Source organism: Halyomorpha halys, unplaced genomic scaffold (assembly GCF_000696795.3).
Source record: "Halyomorpha halys isolate HHAL.00 unplaced genomic scaffold, Hhal_1.1 Scaffold106.1, whole genome shotgun sequence".
NCBI lineage: Eukaryota > Metazoa > Arthropoda > Insecta > Hemiptera > Pentatomidae > Halyomorpha > Halyomorpha halys.
In genome coordinates, this window is record NW_027111449.1 from 2,169,765 (window position 1) to 2,183,487 (window position 13,723).

Below are 13,723 nucleotides of genomic sequence, written 5' to 3' on the forward strand. Positions count from 1 at the left end.
TAATATATATATATCTGAACTATACAGTGATGATTTATTTAGAACATTTCAAGAATATTTTAAAGTAAGGAACTATTCATAAGAATGCTGAAATACCAGGAGATATCATATAAAAATAATAATAAAAAGGAAATTTGATAACTTTCTACCAAGTTATATTTCAATATTTATTATAAATCAGACTTTGAATATTTAACTTACTAAATGCATATTGAACTGGCTGATGGTAGCAGAAAAGAGAGGGTATTGAGGGATTGGCACCATCACACCTGCTTTCTTCCCATTTATATTACCAACGAATAAATTCATAACAGCCTGCAAAAATAAATAAAGATATACCAAAATGGTAACAACAAAGAGACAAGGCATTAAAATAAGGTACTATCCTTGGTCGTTCCCTCCGTACTTTCTGGACATATATTTTTAGTAAAAGCTGTCGAATTTACATTTCCCATTTTTTAAATTTATACAAAGTGAAGTTTAAGGGTCTCATTCTTTAATAACTCCTTTGCTTTTTTCATGCAGTATCGAAGATGTCGCGCCTGGAATTGATACAACTGCGCTATGCATGCCAGAACCTGCATGACCACTACTACCACAACCTATTGACAATTTTTTTCTGGCCATCCTCAGTAGGAGATACACGCAGAAAACGGGTGATCGAAAGAAAATACGTGGTATTAACCATTTCGCCGACAATCAGCCTGGACAAGTAACCACCAGACTCTTGACCGCGACAGCGAAGACGTCTCCACCTTAGTGGATTAAGTCTTAACTTAATTAGGGAACCTACCCCATTCACAAATGATTATTTTATTCATCTATTAACCAACTAACAGGAAATTCATTTAGAGATTAAAACTGGATTAAAAACATATAATCATAATTAACATATAAAGAACCCAAAGCTAAATATCTCTAAATTTTATCCTCACTTTTCCTTTCAAAAATGATAAAACTCTTTAAGATCAAAATGAAGCGCTGCCTATCGTAGCATACGTATCGGCTCCCTCAAGCTGTACTGTTGGAAACCTCTTATTTTATTATTTATGGTCATAATACATATACAATATTTCTTAAGGTTTTATTTTTTTCTAAGAACACAAAAGTAGTAACTAATTGGTAATTAGTAATTCAAATTGACAAATTGCCAAGTTAGTCTTCAATAATTTATCATAACAAACTAAAACAATTTTTAGTAGATGTCGCCCCTCATACGTTTTTGTCAAATGTATTGTTTGAACCAGGCAGGTAAAATATTTTTTGCTTTTCATAAAAATTTGTATTCAAATGTTTTTGAGGACGCTAAAAACTAATCTTTCTTTTTGTATAGAAAATTTGTAAGGATTTCAATATGAAAGCCGATATTTTGTGATTTTTTATATATTTAAATACATTTATTATAATTGGCTATATTTTTATGTCATTATACATCCAAAAACAAATCAAATTTGAAAAAAGAAAGTATGTGTTAGAAACAAATGAAGTTCATTTTCGGCTTCAGCACACCAAAAAACATGAAATCAGCCAAAATTTATCAAATGAAATTTCAGTAGACCTTTGCCCGAATTACAAAACAGCTCGGTATAACAATTTGTTCTTGAATTTAGCTGATGTTCCTTCTTTATAATACAAATTATAATTACAATCCATGAATAAAGCAATAATATATTATAATGCTGCCTTTTGATGTATTAAAAGAAGTTAAATTTAACATTTAACTGTATATTATTGTGGGTTTCACTGCATATTTGAGGATTTTTCTGTATAACTAAAGATATATTTTGAACATTTTTGCTACATATAAATCATTTATCTTTAGTAATAAAGATTAGTACTGGTTTATTTAATTATTGAGCAGTGCATTTATATTTGGGTTAAAGTTAAGCCAAGAGATACAGAAAAAATATTCTTCTTCTAACCTTAATGGCATCGGAAGCACCATTTCCCAGTATGATGTTCTGCCAATCTGCAGGAAAACCATCTCGGTTTTTTATATATTCAGCACAATGCCTTCTGATGATCTCAATGCCCAGAGGATCAGGATATGAGCCTAAAAATATTTGTTTCGATTAAAAAAAAAAATAATGATAAAAACATCACGATTTACACGACTAAACTATCTGAACTATGTGTTAAAGTTTGTATTTATTTATCATCATATCAGAGACAGTAGATGACGAATTGTGTTGTCACAAACTTAGCATTTTCATGTCAGAAGTGGTTGCCGATACGAATCTAGTTGGGCGAGATAAATTTTATTTCGTAGCGGACCTTTGTAAGAAATTTCGACTTTCCCACTCTCATCAGGATAAGTTGTTAACCTTCTTAATTTATGTAGCATCATTGTTGCAGACTCTCAAGTCGAATTGGGAAAAAGGCCTGAGAAAACGTGCCCAGGAACTTAGAAGCCTGAAGATCATACATTGGAAAGTCATCCTGGAAGGAGGAGGCCTTTCGACTGGGACCTCAGCCTCGATGAAATAAAGCCACCACTAAGCAATGATGGATTAGGAGACACCCACACCACGATCCCGGAGAAGCAATCCACAACTCACTGGACGAGAACTGATCCTTATTTTTCGCTTACGAATGGGACCTACCTGTCTCAGAGCCCACCTATTTCAGTCCTCTTTGCGAGTGTAGAGGATGAGGTGGAGGTGAGAAAAATACCTAGCACTCCGAACGTACAAGCTGTTTTCCGAGCAAAGGAGGCTGATGTGGCTGTTTCCATGGTGTAGAGGCCTCTATGGAAGCTTGGAGGATCTCAGGAGAAACACGCAATTCACCATTTTAATCCCTGACCTGGCAATCTAAGGGAAGAAGTTGGTAAGTTATAGTATATAGTAACCTTTCCTTATCTTTCCAACCTTAAGTTATATAGGATAACGTTCAAATTAAAAAAAAAAATCAGGCCCGCCTCCGAGGTCAAAGCTTCTGAGGAAACCGATAAGAATTGACTAAAAGAATGTATATAGTCAAAATGTTTGTTGAATAAATATATGCAACTAAAAAAAAAAGTCAACATACAATAAATCATATAACGTAATTTCATCAACTATAAAGGTTGATGATGATAATAGCCTTACTCATAAATACAAAAATTTTCATTCCGAGGGTATGGGTAAGGATTTTAAAAATAGACTGGAGAGAGACAGAAAACTGTAGCAGAGGCCAAAAGTGTAATGGTGGCTTATGTTCAATCTAAAATCCAAATTATGTTTTATACCAATACTTGCAAAGGATGAAAGGATGCTGAAAAGACAGCAGCGACCTTTGTTAGGTATATTACAAAAAAATTTGGTACAATAGTAAATTTTTTTAATAAATCTTCTTTTGAGTGACAATACAAGCATTATGTGAGTTGGCAATGATTAGTTATTAATATTCCACAGTATATATATAAATTAATTCTTTTTCATCTCAATATTCCCAATACATGGGAGTCAGTATAAAATACTGACTGCCATTTATTGGAAATATTTTATATATTATATAAAAAGATAGAGAAAAGTTCAGGACTCGATTGGCAACCCCTCTGTTTCGCTAAATTTTGAAATTCCAAAACTTATAACACTTATTCTTAGTTATGTTCAATGCAGTTCTTTTGGGTAATGAGGAGGACTATGCAACCTCTCCCATTCCTTCTCCAGCGTACTTAACAATGGAATTTTTATTGAAAAGAAATATTTTCAACAAAAATATAATTTTAAAACAATTTTATTTCAGTAATTTTTCTCATTCGACGGGTCCTGGAGGCGTAAATCCGCCAAAACTTTTTGTTGATTTTAATAATAAAAATGGTGAAAAATATTTATATAAAAAATTAATTGTAGATACGGAATATATTGTAGCTCTATCTTCATGTTTGAATAGTTAATATAGATTTTATGGAAGACAGAATCAAAATGGACTAAATTTTCTTACCAATAGATGATCCTTCACATTCCTTGAGAATGGTTCGGGCTCGCTCTTTAGCATCCTTGGGAAATGTAGGGTCAGATAATAACTCAGGATACAAAACTAGAGCCAAAACTTGACGAATAAAAGTGATAGGGCTTTGACCAACAGCATGGCAATCACCAATATTAGCCCGAATGACCCTGTCAAATGGTTTCTCCTTTCCCTGTCAAAAGGTATTGGTTTTTTTTTTATTACAATCAACAAGTATAATGGGGAAAGAAAAAAATGTATCCTATAATATGTAAAGTTTTATTACTTTTTTTAATGGAATATCAAACACTAGAGTTCAATTTACCTTTATAACTTGCCTGGATGTCATGCTGATTACTATAACCGCAAATTTTGACTTATTTATTTTTGACTTTAGTTATATATTTATCGTTTATACTTGCTCACGCTCAGCGGAGAAGGGGGTGAGTTGAAGGAAAAAAATAAATAAATATAATCGCAAAAGGAAAAAAAAAGACCAAACAATAAAGAATAAATTGCTCCTTAGGCGCCACGTTATTTTTTCCATTGGAAATAACGAAAACCCCAAAACAATATGCCCACAATATAACTACAATATACCGCTATATAAACAATTATCGAATTAGGACCACTGGCGAATAACTTTACATGTAGCTAACATTTCTGTTTTCACCAAGGGGTGTTACCTCCCACCTGTTAAATTATCGTTATCTTAAGTGAACAAAACAAAAAAGCAATATAGGCAAATCAACAAGTGAAAGCAGTGTACTTGCATAAGAAAGAACAGCAGAACTATATATACAAAAGTTAAATAATAAGAAGAAATATATGTTCACAGATTGAAAAAGGAAAAAAATATTTTATCAATTAATAAAACAATTAAAACTTATAGATTGACTTAACCTTAACTTAAATGCTTAACCTTATTAACTAAATTTACATTATTACACAAAAGAGGAATATAAAATAAAAAAAAAATAAAGTTTAGTTCGAACCCCACGTATTCCTAGCAGAACACAAGGTTATCCGATATTTCTTTTCTGGTCACCGTCTCACCTTCCCCAGAAGTATGAAGATGACCCCTACCACCACTTTCCTATCCAGGGCGGGCTGAAGAAACGTTGTCACGCACTGCACTATATCCACACTTCTAGTGTTAATGAACGTCTATTGAAGTAAGATGCCATAATTTAGCAAAGCAATACATATAACGATCACATCTCTTATAAGGTGATATTTCGATACCAATAGTCAAGACACAGGGCCTAAACTATCATCACTTCATATTGAACAATCGTAACGTGTTCAAAAACCAAACAGTCACCTTAACAAAACCAAGCCCACTCGTATAACATATTGCTAGTCTTTTATTTTTCAACACCCATTGTCTACGCAGATATAGCCATTGTTTTTATTTCACCATGCCAACCGTAACATGACATCTAGCTATTTGAAAATTTTTAATTTCACTAACCAATGTATGAAATATATAGTATTGCGATCGTGAAAAATTTCGAATTCGAGTTTTCGACGGAAATACATGTTTTGAGGTTCCTTGAATCCGAAAAACCTAGTCTCGCAAATTGGTCTTTATGTCTGTTTATGAACAGTCAAGCTTAAAAACAAAAAGTCATACGAAACTCAAATTACATATGTACCTGGGGCGTGAGAGCATTTTTTGCTGAATTCGACTAACCGGAAGCTTAGACATGCTTATTAATAAATTAGAATGATTCCGGCTTGTTTAATTGTTTCAACGGGTGATTGGACTGAAATTGATGACCTGAGCAGAATAGTCTTCAAAAAGTTTTTAAATTATTGTTATGTTGAAGTGTAAATTTATATTTAAGTTATACTAATTTATTAGTAATAATGTTGTTTGTTAAAATTGAATGTATGATAAAAACTGTTATTTAATAGATTGTACTTGAGAATGGACGAATTAGCCGAAACGTTGGACTTTTAAAGAATGTTTTAAGACTTAATTTGGATACAAATTATTACATTCAAACAAAATATATTTTATTATAATTGATGTATTTATACTCACTCAATCCAATATTTGTACTCTCTCTCCCCATCATTATTGACAAATATCGTCTGCTTATATCACTCTTTTACTTTTACATTAAACCTATATATGACGTAAAGAAAATATAATCTTATAATAATAAATAATATAATAATAATAAATATAATTATATAAGAATGTATATAAAGAAAATCGACATATATCACTTCATAGAGGAAAGAAGGACCACATACATATGACATTCGAACTACCGGCTGACAGAATTCATATCGAGGGGACATATCACATTTTTTGACAGCCTCCAGTACTGTACAAATCCATTATTTAGGACACTGACACTGACAGGACGGCTGCAAAGGTGGCAGACACACAGACTCAGACTCGGATGAGAACAAGTACCTAAATTATTTGAATCAACAAACCTGTTGAGCTCCGTCACCAACAGACTGACACAAAATATAGACTACACCTTTCCAGAAGATCAAATTTCCGCGGCCTTCTTAATATTCATTATCGATGAAAGAAAAACAGGCTCCCTTAACCCGTTTTCATCATGACATCAACTCATGGGGCACAAAAGTTACGTAAAACTGTTTTTGTTTTTTTTTAAATTTCTAAAAAGAGTTCTTGAATGGAAAAACCTTCAATCAAGAGCAAGTCTGTGGAAAACTTCTTCGAGTCCACATTTTACAAGGAAGGAATTGATAAAATGCCAGGAAGATGGAAGAAGGTTATAGGTAGTAAAAGTGAATACATAATAAATTAATATAATTTTGTTATTTAATGAGAATAAAATATATTTCTGATAAAAAAAACTGAATTTACTTATGACTCGAACCTAATAATTATTATTTATTTTTTAAAAATAATTAAATATTTAGAGTTTTTTATTCCGTACCCTTCATTAAAAGAAATTAGTACATCATTTATATACAGTACATGAAATTTATTATATATACTTTTACTGAGTTTAACTATTTGGATATCTTAGTTTTACAATTATAAATTAATGTTTAGAATTGAAAAATTTGAGATTAGGCCAAAAAAAAAATTAAATACTTTTTAAAAAAAACATTATTTAAGTTTTTCAGCTAAATCTCAAAATTTAAATTGTTTAAAAAGCGCTTGAAATTGAAAAACGGCATACACATTACCCGTGGAATCGATTGATGATTTCATCAAAAAACGTTTTATTAAGTTCCACTCTGAGCAACCAGAAGTTAGAAGTGCAGTAACTTAAAACGTTGGAAATCCAACCACATCTCAAAGACTAAGCCCAGACTGATCTAATACATGATTACATGCGTACGTTTTTTTTAACATAAGACCTTGTATTTTGACGGTAATTGATTATTTTTACCTTAGTCGATTATAAAGTTTTATTGTTGGAAATAATAAACTAAAACGGATTCTAATGCGCTGCATTTTTGCTAAAAATGATTTGATTTTTATGAATTTTGTTTTGTAGGAAAGGATGTTGCAACAAATGGTTCCCATGAATTCTTAGGATGACCTATATTGTTACTTAAAAGCATTCCCAACTTTTTGGGGGTAACCCTGCTCAATGTAACCACTTCTTCAAGAAGGATGCGTAAGCGAGTTGGGAGTGTACTTGAAGCTGAATTTATAAATACCTCATTTAGCTCTTTTTCTATTTCTGCTGCCCGGACAACTAGAGGTCCTCGGACCGCGTATTCCATTTCCTTTATACCAGAATTCATATTGTCTATGGTAAGACATTTCGAACAGGACATACTTGACAATTTGCTGTGACTGATGATCGACCACTGAGAACGTACGCGGGATAGATAAGGTCTGGTAACAACACCTCCCATTAACCCTTTCCCAGCTGATAAAGCCAACTGCCGCAGGTTTGATCCCTCACTTTATAGATTTTCACAATCATCTGCCGATAACACAACTTTATCTAAAGCTCAACTACTAATCTGATTTTACCAGTAAAAAAAATTCGCATTGAGATTATTCTAGAGGATTTTACCTTCATAAGTTCGCGTGGTTTTGTTATATTTTAATGTCATTTATTTATAATTTTATTATTATTTTTTAAATTAGCCATATTATTTCTTTAATTTACAAGGTAAGAAAAGTATTGATATATTATCAAATTTTCGATGTTCAGTTTTTAATGGCTAAGCTTTCAGATCCCCTTGAGTCCAAGAACTTCTTTCTTTTATTAATTAAATAAAATTAGATTTAATTATGAGACGCCTAGTCTTTTTAAGGCTCAAATTTAATTGAGATTTGTCTACCTAATAATTATTTAAAATAAGTAACAGTGCAAAATGAATGACTTTTGCTTGCAAGCTTGCATCAGACGCCCTTGTGAAGACCTAAAAATCTGGCCAAAACGTTTGACACAAATAAATAACTTTTATTTATTTGTGATGTTCACTCATTATACCCCAACCATCTTTTCCTTACATAATTAACGGATCAGAATGACAACATAATTTGATATCTTGGTATGTATACTTGTTTCGATAAATAGACGATAAAATTAATAATTATAAACTAACAAAATAAAAATACAAGAAGTTTTATTCTAGCATATCGCTGCTTTACTTGAATAGTGGCACATCTTACATAATGCTATTTTACCGGGGAATTATATAAACCTTTTAAATATATATTTATTTATTCATTTATGTTGTACTTTATTATATTTTCATAAGTTTTTGTATATTTGTTTTGAATATTTTTTATTTTCTATACTAATATATTAGGGTCTCTTAAAACTAAATTTATTAAATCAATGTATTGTGAATGATTTGCCGCTTTTCCAACCAACTTTTTAACATGTGCCAGTTTTTAAGAAAAAATTATAAGAAATGTATGCGTAATGGAATTTAAGTCGTGTAATTTATATATTGCAAACTGGTAAAGGTTTATCATATATTATCAAAGTAGAAAATGTTAATTTCTTCATTTGTTGCCTTTACTTTGTTTTTTATGAATATTAGTTCAGAACTGCCAATCTCATTTACTCAAGCTCCGCTTCGCTGCGAGGCATACGTATGAAGTAACGTCTGTCGATTTACACTCGAAAATCATAAGAGTTCAGGTCCAAATTTCACTGGTTTACAAAAAAAAACTACTTCTGACTAAATGTATTTTTGAGTAACCTATTTCTAAAATGTTTCTGAGTTAGTGGGGATGACCCAAAAACCAAAGTCAGCCTTAGTGGTACACATGGTTCTTCGGGTTGGTGACCAATGCCGTCGATGTATCAAATGAAACAATTCAGTACTCCTTTCGGTCTCATCGTTGTTCTACCAGGCAATGAATCGTGTAAAAGGCAACTTGAAGAAATGGAAAAAAGTGGAAATACGAAGGAGATTGCAGTTCAGTTGGCACTTTGGTGACAGGTAAAGTTCTAACCAATTCTGGAGGAAGACTCTCTCCTTGATTGTAATGAAGAAGACTGAGGAAAATTATTAGTCTGGGCTATAACCAAGGATTTTTTATCCGATAGAATATTTTGCTTGCGTGTTTTTTTTTTTTTTTTAACCACATCAAAAATCTCAACGAATCAGTGTACCCAGATGCAATTAGCCAAGTTTTATAATGCATATTTGATGATAAATGCATATATTTACGTATTTCGACTATTTCAGTTGAATAAAAAGGAGTAATAAATTAAAATGAAACGATGCATTCAATTAGTATACGACAAATTAACAAACCATACCTTCAATAATTCACTTTTAACATAAGGTATGCATTTTTCCATTTCTCTATCGTGTTTGTTTTTAGCATAAAACTCTTCTTCAAGCTAAGTTTGTTTTTATACTTTCCTTAAGAGTTCTAATGTTATTATTTTTATAATGCAAAACATACATAGGTCATTAAGTTCAAAGTTGAATTCTTGGATTGACCCTTACAGTAACAAGAAAGAAAGCAGTTTTTACAACTGAGGGAGAAATCGTTCATTGCAATTATTGCTCAAAACACAAGCGAAAGAAAATCACATATTGATGAACATGTCAATACAGTTGAGTTCTATTGTTATTTTTTTTTCTGTAGTGCATGTAACTTGATCACTGGGCTGTTTATAGATATTAATAACAATTCCAATAGTCAATAAAAATAAAGTAACTAAAGGTGCTTTGAATGTACTACCCACCTTTGTTAACGAACACCGTTTTCCGTATCGACTTCAATCTAGTGTTTACCCGTACATTTTTAGGACGAGCACCTGCACTTCGTTTTAATGCAAACAATACTGATAAACCATTAGTATTTTATAAATTAACAAAGCATAAACAATACTATACTACCGATAAGGTATAATCAACATATACTTTATAATGGCTGTGGTAGAGTAACTTAAGAAGTAATTATGTTGTTGTAGATTAAAAAAAAAAAAGGTTTATTTAGTTAAAGTATTTGGGTTCATTTTATTAATGTAGTTGAGCTTAATTTTTGCAATTTACATTCCTTATTAAACATCCTGGTAAGTACAACCATCTACATTGAGGGGGCCATAGTTGATCAAATCTCTAAAAAGGAAGCTTAAACATTATTATCTAATACCACCACTTTCATTTCTTAGGTATTAACAATGTCAAATTGCTAGGTATTATCAAAGTCAAGTTTGTTTGTTTTTTTTATTGAGGAGTTAATACAATGCCATGTATGTATTAGTACTCTAAGAATCCAATTGAGAATGTTTAAACAATTTAATGAAGGTATTAGGAATTTTGATAGACTGCCTGTTGGTCCGTTAATGATTGGTCTATCATATTTTTTCTGGCTAATGCAATTTTAATCAAACCATCATTTCTGGGATTAGTATAATTATCAATTATATATTTATTTTGTTTAATAATTGCTATACCGGACCACTGCTAAAACCTTTCAGCTGTCACAAAAACATCAATAATAAAATAGCTCTTAAATTAGATAAATCTTCACAAAAATATTTGTTGCAGGATCCTTCTGCGGCCTATCTTAAGGTTCTCGCAGACAATTTATGGTCCGCGGAATGCCGTTGGGAACCACTGCATTAATAGAACTAAACGGTCATTAGAATTGACACATTTATGTTCCAACTACCACTTTTGACTGTCAAAAACTGTATGGAGCATGGGTTTTGGAATGAGGAAAACTTGTACTGCGCATGCCCATACAGTTTTTGACATTAAAAAGTGGTAGTTGGAACATACCAAGTAATATTAAAACTGGATATTCAGACGTTATGGTTAAGCTAGATGGATTATATAGAAAATTCTACAATCTGATCATTAAAAAATTTAAAGTGAAATGTTTCCGAGAAAATGTGGGGAGGAGGTGAATGTTATTTTAAGTAACCCTCATTCAATTTTGAATGATAGGATTGTTTCCGTAGACAATCAGTCTAAACCTTAGGACTGAACGTCAATTTTTTTGTTTCTGTCAATACGATTGGCCCCTTAAGGTAAATGCTGTTATCATTCAACAATGAATCCATTTTTTGTAGATAGTAGAATTCGTTATTTTATGTTATTGTTAGTTTATTGGTTTTATTTAGTTGGGTTTTTATTATTTACAGAAAAAAAAATTTTAACTCATAAGTACGTACTTATATGACAGTTCAGAATGATATTTTTGTTACCATAATGCCGAATCTACACGTTTGCTATTGGCCGCAATTCTATGCCTTGTACAAATGCTTGTTAAGCAAAGGAATCGACGAACGGCCGAGTTCACAAGCTTTTGGTCTTTAGACTTTTATCGGCTATTACATTCCATTTACTCCATAACTAAAAGGAAGAAAGTAAAGACAGGCGAAATGAAAGGAAACGTATGAGCGAGCTGGGTGGGTGGTGGATGGAAAAAATAGTAATACATAACCTAGAAATTCAACCTTCGTTCTAGAATTTTAATCATTGAGTTTTTAATTTAATTACCTAAATACATAAAGTTTTGATAAATATATAATTGTCCTATGTTAATAAAAAATTAACAAACAGCTAAACTTAATTAACAAGATTTGAAACAATGTATTTACGCCGAATCAATAGAATTTAAAAAATATACTATCTTAAACTAGATTTATTATTTAGTACGAAGTTAGGGGAAATTCTTTAATTAATGAAATTACGGAGATCACAAACATTCACCTATTAGCAGTTATAAAACAAAGCTAATTAGACCCATCCTGTTGATGCACCACAAGCACCCTTAGATTTGTGTCCAAGATCCAATACTGGGCTGTTATTAATAATATGATGTGATTTTTATTAACAAAAATAAAATTGACAAATTATGTGTAAAAGCCTATTAGAGTACACCAACATAAATTTGGATGGTAGTAGTCATTCTTCCTGATATTTGATTCTTAAGCAAATATAAGAATTTAAAAAAAATCGTAGCAGGGACATAGGTGGGCTGTAAACTAAAACCTTTATCTGTTGATAAGTAGAATAAATCCATAGATTATGGAGGCTCTTGTAGTTTGTTTTGCTTTTACATGAAGATAACAAGTCAATATTTGTATTATAGAGACATTGTAAAAAATTAGGATTCTTCATTGTTTAACTTAATTTCTTTTTCCACTCTCGACATAAAATGTAGTATTAGTGTTCGGATTGTGTATATATTTTTGACTTAAATGCGTACGTGACAGAAGTTAGTAAGGACATTCGTCACGAAAAAGAAGAATGGTACTTCTAACTTCCGAGACCTACCTGTTGACACCTGGGGAACAGGCCGAACTCCTGGCCACAAGCTATGCAGTGAAGGATGCTGAGCGAACTGATAATGCCTCTTCTCCTCCTCTTGAACAACTATCGAGTCCCATAGAGTAGCCCGTCTTTTCTAGTTTCAGTCAGCTTGAGTCGGTGCTACGTTGGACTAAAGGGACCAAGGTGTCCTGACAGGATGGAACAACGTACGAACTGTTGAAGAAGCTCCCCAGAAAGGGTAAGGCCTTCTTGTTGAACATATTCAACTCGTGCCTGCGGATTTCGTAATTTCCCACTGCCTGGAAACAAACAGTCGTAGTACCGCTACTCAAGCCGGGAAAGAAAGGTGACTCGACAGAGCACTATCGTCCTATCAGCCTCCTATCGCACATAAGCAAAATATTTATTTTCGGCTGATTCACCATCATCTGATGCAGCCCTGCAGCGAATAGAAGATAATACCACGAAGCAAACTGGATTACAAAGAGGAGTAAACTGCGAACACCACTTGGTCAAGCTACAGGAGTGTACCATAGAGTACATGTGGAAGAACAGAGCCACAGCCTTCTCTTTGAACTGCAGCCGAGCCTTTGAGAGTGTATCATACCCACTCTTAATTTGTCGACTGGAGAAATACAAGTTTTCCGCTACTCCATGCCGATTGGTTGAAAGTTATCTTAGCGGAAGATCATTCGTCGTACGAGTCGGCGAGAACTACTCCACCCCAGTCCCCACTACATGCAGAGTGCCTCAAGGCTCGGTACTGGGCCCAATCGTATTTGTTGTCTTCATGCCACCTTTCGTCGCGTTGAAGCACAAGGGAACAGTGGTAGCAGTAAATGGACAACATTGGTGTCTACGCCACCATATAGCGCCAGACCTTGTCGGAGACTCGAACTAGCCCAAACAGCGTCTGGCACCATCATAAATGCCCTCAAGGACATAGGCATTGGAGTACACTCGGTGAAGACTGACGCCATTGTAATTTCTTAACAAAAATGGAAGAAAAGCAACCAACCTAAGACATTTACGGTGGAAGATGAAGTCAGGGGCATGTAAAACTCCATCCTTT

General features: G+C 32.8%; 1 protein-coding gene and 1 long non-coding RNA gene across 3 annotated transcripts in view; one reads left to right on the plus strand and one right to left on the minus strand.

Moving 5' to 3' along the window:
- Positions 1-7,808, minus strand: part of LOC106677680 (alanine aminotransferase 1) — a 16,116-nt gene extending 8,308 nt beyond the window's left edge. Inside the window, exons 1-4 of one of the 2 annotated variants that reach the window (XM_067049474.1) lie at positions 4,259-4,411; positions 3,928-4,126; positions 1,923-2,053; positions 202-315 (exon numbers count right to left, since the gene is read on the minus strand). In XM_067049474.1, the coding sequence (XP_066905575.1) occupies positions 202-315; positions 1,923-2,053; positions 3,928-4,126; positions 4,259-4,282 (468 nt within the window). In that variant the 5' untranslated portion in view covers positions 4,283-4,411. Of the gene's footprint in view, positions 1-201; positions 316-1,922; positions 2,054-3,927; positions 4,127-4,258; positions 4,412-7,599 lie in introns of those variants that run through there. The other variant, XM_014415741.3, reaches the window with a different exon arrangement.
- Positions 1-13,723, plus strand: part of LOC106677681 (uncharacterized) — a 24,840-nt gene that overhangs the window by 9,490 nt on the left and 1,627 nt on the right. Inside the window, exon 3 of the long non-coding RNA XR_010843962.1 lies at positions 2,356-2,829. This is a non-coding gene — a long non-coding RNA (uncharacterized lncRNA). The remainder of the gene's footprint in view (positions 1-2,355; positions 2,830-13,723) is intronic.